The sequence below is a fragment of the Mangifera indica genome, chromosome 11 (assembly GCF_011075055.1).
Source record: "Mangifera indica cultivar Alphonso chromosome 11, CATAS_Mindica_2.1, whole genome shotgun sequence".
NCBI classification, from domain to species: domain Eukaryota; kingdom Viridiplantae; phylum Streptophyta; class Magnoliopsida; order Sapindales; family Anacardiaceae; genus Mangifera; species Mangifera indica.
Window position 1 is genome coordinate 7589589 of NC_058147.1, and position 6578 is coordinate 7596166.

Below are 6578 nucleotides of genomic sequence, written 5' to 3' on the forward strand. Positions count from 1 at the left end.
CGGGCCATCCGCCATCGAGCAGTCCTTCCCCAGTTGATATTTATATCATTTAAGCCATTCTTCACCGATGCTGTCAAGGTTTAGGGTTTAACAAGATATAAATTGGCAAAATGGAGATGATCGAGATATCACCAGAGAAGGAAGAAGAAGAAGAAAAAGAAGAGACTCCAGTTAGATCCATGTTTTGCCTCAAAAGAAACATGGACTTGAAGAGTTTTGACGAGAAAGAGGATTGCTTCATTCTTGATTTTAACCCATTTGAATCCCTTCACCTCACCCATCTCTCTATTTCCAACAATCATGCTGAAGACCTTTCTGTCATTGCTGAAAAAGGCCAGGTTTATTTATATACGATTGTTTTCCCTGCAATTGCATTTTTTTTTTTTTTGGTGAAGTGGGTAATTTTGATATACTGTTGATTGGTGGCTTGCAGGGATTACCCACATTCAAGACATTTGTGTTTGAAATATCCATTTGAAACCACACCTCATGAGAACTTCTGCGAACTGGCAATCAAGTTCAAGTTTTTCAATTATCTGTGTTATTAAATGTTAATTATTATTTTAATCTGAGCTTCTAATATTAATGAGATGCAGTGTTACTGTTATGTTTGCGATTTGGCTGCGCCATGTAATTTCTGGACAGAAGCTGAAGCTGAAGCTGAAATGGGGCATTGTCATGCTTCAGAAAATACTGGCAACTGGAAGAAGTTGAGGATCCTGAGGAAAAAGAAATCTTAAAAAAACAAATCATCTTCTAGTTGATGTTCTAGTTTAATTGTACATACTGGGAAAGTAACCCTTTTTAGCTATTTTAAAATCGATCTAATTCAATCTTGTAATTTGGTTTTTGGGTAACAGAAATGGAGTTTTTCAATATCCCAGAACTATTTTTATCTTTTCGATATTATTTATTTTTTCAATGTTATTGGATTAGAACTGGTTGAAAATTTATAAACATAATTATATGACAGGGTCAATCTACAAAAGCTTTTTGACCGATTTGTTTAGAGCACGCATAGGTGTGATTCATGAAACTCTGAGATATACTTTAGACTCTTCAAGACTAGCGAGCCAACCTAGCCCGTACGCGGCCTAGGCACGGCAGGTGATGCCATGCAGTGTCTACCCAATGGGCAAATAAATGTAACTTAACCACCACTGCCCGCTGTTCACGGTCATGGCTGTAATCAAATGTCTAATTACTAGCTTTAGTTGTTGGAATATTTACTTGCCCGGCGATTTTTTGATGCATGTTTTAAAGGCAATTAGAATTTACCTATCTTACTTAATTTTAAATAAAAGATACAAATTTTGTATGCATAGAACTAAACATTTTCCACTAATGTTTTTATATAAGAAAACTATATATTAAATTAAAACAAATACATGATTTTATAACACAATCACTCTCACTTCATACAAACACACGATTCGGATAAACAATGAAACACTCACACATATTAACTATTCAAATCATTTTCAAAAAACCAAAACCAAATCCCAAGCCATGCATGCACTCATGGAACCAAAACCAACTCGATGGCTGATCATTGTCATCACCACCGTCCAATTTCTAGCGCCAGACAAAAGTTGATGAGCTAAGGTTCAACAATGACCATGCAGTGACCACGCTGGAAGCCAGAAAAATGTTGAAAGAATAGTTGTTGGAGACTAAAAAGTTTCACCTTCAATAAAAATAATATAAGTAAGTTTTACATAAGTGTGGTAGGTTAAATCTTAACACGAGTCAATTAATTTTATATAATATGGGTTTTGATCTTCACACTTATAAATATAATATATTTCTATATAGTATTAGAGTTCAAAACCAAATAGGTTATGAACATAATAGTCTATAATAGTTGCACTTAAAAGAAGGTTTGTGAAACTAAATAGTCTCATATTAAATAAAAACAATATAAGTGTGGTAGATTGGACTTTAACACGAATCAATTGGTTTTATGTAATATAATTTTGATCTTCATATTTATAGTCCTGATATATTTCTACAACGGTTAATAAGGAGAGCTTCAAAGTTGTAGAATAAGAAGCCATTTTTGTGAGTACTAGTTAGTTTATTAGTTACTAATTGGCCTCGTGAAGCTAGGGTTTTATAGAGAGATTTGCATCATTTGACATTAATATCTATGAACGTTGTGAAGATTGAAAAGATTGAAGATTAATCACTTAAAATTGATTGTGTGGTTATCTTATTATTATTTGAAAATAATTTGAAAAATATAAAGCAATGACAGATTTACACAGCATTATGCATAATATAAAGCAATTGTTGATGAAAATAAACCTTGAAGACTGTGGTGAACAGATGTTCATAAATCTTGAACGACCATTCTTGCTGACTTATCTATGAAATTCATATGGAATCATGTCCATTGTCACGTAAAGACTTGTAAATCACCAAGAAAACAAGATGCAATAGCATGTTGTATCTTTTATTGTGTTATGGAGAGACTAGATTCGAGCTGCTCGACTCGATTGACATGAAATTGAGCTCAAACTCGAATTCAAATGGAACTTTTAACTAGCTCATTATTAAAATGATATTGTTTCAATATATATTGGTTAAAACGACGTTATTTTGTATCAAAACTTTTAGCTCATAAGCTTGACGAACTAAACATTCCAAAGCTTAAATTCGAAAATGTTAAACTTTCAACCTCAAACTCCAACTCGTTTGAGCTTAGTTTGTTTTGGGCTTGTTTGAACCGAGTTCAAGGGTAAACTCGAATAAATTCTATTTGAATTTGGCCTTAATGGAGATCATGATTGTGGCGAATTTTAAGTGCAAACTTAAAGTTAATATGACCTTGAGCATGCTGGAAATGTATATCATGATAATAGTAATGTAAATTGTGAAGCTTTGTATGAAATCATTCCTGTAAAATTAGAATCTGATTGAATAATAATGCTACCATTGAAAAAGGGATGTCATTCATGACCTAGGGCCTTACCGATTTACTTTCATAGGCCTAGATATGATCCAAGTCTGATTGGTTCAATTTAGCTCAACTCAAATTTGTTTGATTTAAATTTGAATCGAATTTGAGCCTAAAAATTTGGTTTGTTTTTAAAATCGAACCGAACTTAAGTCAAGAGGTGTTCAACTTGAATCAATAGTTTCGAATTTGTGGCTCGATTTAGCTTAAATTAGCTCAAATTTAGTAGTTCAAATTGATAGATTGAATTTGTAGTTTGGTTCAGTTCGAATAAAAAATTTTGAATATTATTTTGATAAAACGACATTGTTTTGTCAATGAACCACAAACTCAAGTCACGAATCCGAGTTATACATTTGAATCATTAATTCGATCCGAATCAAGCTACGAAATTGAGTCAAACTCAAACCGAACCAAGTTGAGCTATTTTTTATCCTAGTCAGACATAATTTTGGCTTGACCAAACTCTAACTAGCAATTTTCTATTCAAGTTGAACTCAAGTCAAAGGGTGTTCAGGCTCGATTCGACCCAAATCTATCTCTATTCATGCTTTAGTGCATAGAGCCAATCACTGAAAGTTAAAGAATTAGACATATAGACGGGTTTGAATGATTGTTCATGGTGAAGAAGGATCATTCATTCAAGAGGTTAAAGATGATGAATAGTCACTCATTCATGGAATGAACAATCATGATGACATATAAGGATGCACGGTTGTAACTAGGACAATGACACTCGTGCATGTGAGACAAATGATATACGATCATACATTGTTTCTGTAAGTCCGTTCTTAGGAATAAAATGTTAATTTTATCTATAAGTTGTGTGCAACAAGGGCTATATAAATGATTAACAACCCTATACATTGGGAATTAGGCAATTTGATGCAAATAAGTGCATTAAATTGCATGATCTAAGGCATGAAGTATGAGATGAATGAATTAAAAATTGATGAGGTCTAATAATTCATAAACTATGTGAAAATGGCTAAGATGTAGAATAACGAGCTTATGTGTTTAGTGGCACAAAGTTATGATTAAGAGTCAATAATATGTGATATTTGACCAAATAAATCGGTGCATGTCACTGTTGTGTGATCTTAGGATGAGAAATAGAATGTTCACCACTCTTGTGTGGTTTGTGGCATAGAATTAAAGTGAGTAGTCACTATAAGATTGAGATTTTGTAAAACTATTGTATGATCTTTAACACGAGGCTCTAATGTGGTGTGACATTTGGCATAAATAAAAGATATCATGTTAATTTTGCGGGAATTTTAACACAAGGTGTCAATGTTGTGTATTTTTTGGTATAAATTCATCAGTCATTGTTATGTGATCTCTTACTCACAAATTTAGTAGGAAAGTATAGATTATCACATAGGACCTATAAAATATTTTATGTACATGCTGGTATGAGAGTATCTGTAATTGAAAGTGTCATTCTAATAGTCTATTTATATATGTTCTTTATATTTGGCACATAAAATATGTTAAAGATGTACTTTTGATCTTCGATTCTCAACTTGAAGACTTCCTTTTCCCATCACTAGTATGGTGTTGTCATTAGCAAACTCGACCTTGAAGTGGAATGACGCATTCAAATCAACAAAGAGCTTCATATTTACCACACATGGTTGGCACATCTTGTGTCAAGGAATCACGTGTGGTAGTTTGATGATTCACTAACTACAATAACCATTTGAAGAGGATGTAATGTTAGGGTTGGATATGAACCGAATTGGCTCAGTTTGGTTTGATTCACAAACTGAATAAATAGTTTGATTTCATTTGAACTTAACTCGTAACTTGATTCAAATTATATTAAATAATTGTTAAACGATGTCGTTTTATTAATGAGTCACAAATTTAAACCATGAATATGAGTCACATATCCAAACTATAAATTTGAGTTAAACTCAAATCGAATTCAAACCATTCTTAATGTTAGTTTGATGAATTTGAACCGAACTCAAACTAAACTATTTTTTATTCAAACTGAACTTAAGTCAAAATGATATTTAAACGCAATTCGGTTTGTATCCACCTCTACGTGAAGTAAAGCGTAAGTAATACCCGCGAAATTGAGAATGTGAACTAATACCCACTACTGTTGAACATGTCAATAAAATAGTAATGCATAATTCTCAAAGGCACAGACAATGTCTAATTTTCTTGCTTAAACTTTGTAGGCATGTTATTTTTCCCATTTAAGCAAACTTGAGGCTTAATCTCGATCTTGATTAACTAGCCTTTCCTCACTTGAAAGATGAATTAAACATTAAACAAATGACAAATCCAAACGGAAGATCTAAACCATCTCATGCTTATGGAAACTTTTCCTCAATTTCCCGAAAGTCATAGATTCAAACTCAAATATATATCACCGATCACTAAAGTATGCTTATCCTAATTAGCAAATTAATAATTGATAATGTATTTTGGTTAGTTCTCATTGAAGTAGTAAAAAAGTTGTTTAATTTATTATAAATGCTACCCAAATTATTCACTACAAAACATCTTTATGCTAGTTCTTTGATTCTAAACAAGAAGACGGTTCAAAATGGCAGCAGACGGCTTAAGAGAAATCACAGATTGTTTCTATTCAATTTTACTTCCTTAAGTACGTAGGCTGAGAAATATTTGGAAGCTGAGTCTAGTATTGATAACTCAAGCTCAGCTCAATAGGGTAGATGTGGGGTTTAAACTTGAGTTCAGGTCCAAAAATTACATTTAACCTCGTAGGTTATATATATACATATCAATTATACTAATATTCAAATGTTGGTGTTGGGTTATACATGTGAATTTCAAAAGCTGAAGGGCCAGACTAATTTTCATAATAAGAGATAAAAGAGGAGTAAATATAACTTGTAGGAAGGTAAATGTAAAATTTATGGGGCATAAGCACAAGATTCTAAATTTTTATGAGTTTATTGTATTATATTGTTCGTCTAAGCCCGTGGTCTTACCAAACTGAAAAAGGCCAAACGACTATTTCCCACCCAAGGTTTAGCGTTTTCTCAAAAGTCCCCCCTTTAACTATGGAAACACCAAACACTCACTCATGGCCGGTTAGATTTAACCAAACCCTAATAGTGGTAGGGGTAAAATCGTCATTTTTGCTATAATATTAAAAATAAACTAAAATAGAATCTAATTTTGCCCCTCTAAACTTTAAAAACTGAAATTTTCCCCCCGCCTAAGTTTTAAAAAATTGCAGTTTCACCCTAGGGTTTGGTTTTGAAATCTCCAACGACCTCTCCGGCTCCGTTGCCGACGGCTGCTCCCTCCCAAAGCAACCTCTCCTTCCGGCGATCACTTTCCTCCCATTTGGAGGTCCGATCGGTGCCCGGAGACGTCGTGGGAGACGAAGAACTTCGTCGGGAAGACGAAGTTCTTCGTCTTCCCAGAGGTCTTCTTCTGGGAAGACGATCGTCAACTTCGTCTTCCCGACGAAGTTCTTCGTCTCCCACGGCGTCTCTGGGCGTCGATCGGACCTCCAAATGGGAGGAAAGAGATCTCCGCAAGGAGAGGTTGCTTCGGGAGGGAGCAGTCGTCGGCAACGGAGCCGGAGAGGTCGCCGGAGATTTCAAAACCAAACCTTAGGGTGAAACTG

At 34.1% G+C, this 6578-nt stretch overlaps 1 protein-coding gene across 2 annotated transcripts; it reads left to right on the plus strand.

The window, feature by feature from the left end:
* LOC123230039 lies at positions 1-883 on the plus strand. Of its 2 annotated transcripts, none has more exons than XM_044656136.1 (3): positions 1-338; positions 423-509; positions 597-883. In XM_044656136.1, the coding sequence occupies exons 1-3, from the start codon at positions 111-113 to the stop codon at positions 738-740; spliced, it is 459 nt and encodes a 152-aa protein (XP_044512071.1). In that variant the 5' UTR covers positions 1-110; the 3' UTR covers positions 741-883. The 2 variants fall into 2 exon arrangements, with proteins under 2 accessions (XP_044512071.1, XP_044512072.1); XM_044656137.1 differs by having other exon boundaries at positions 434-509.
* Positions 884-6578: the final 5695 nt, after the last annotated feature.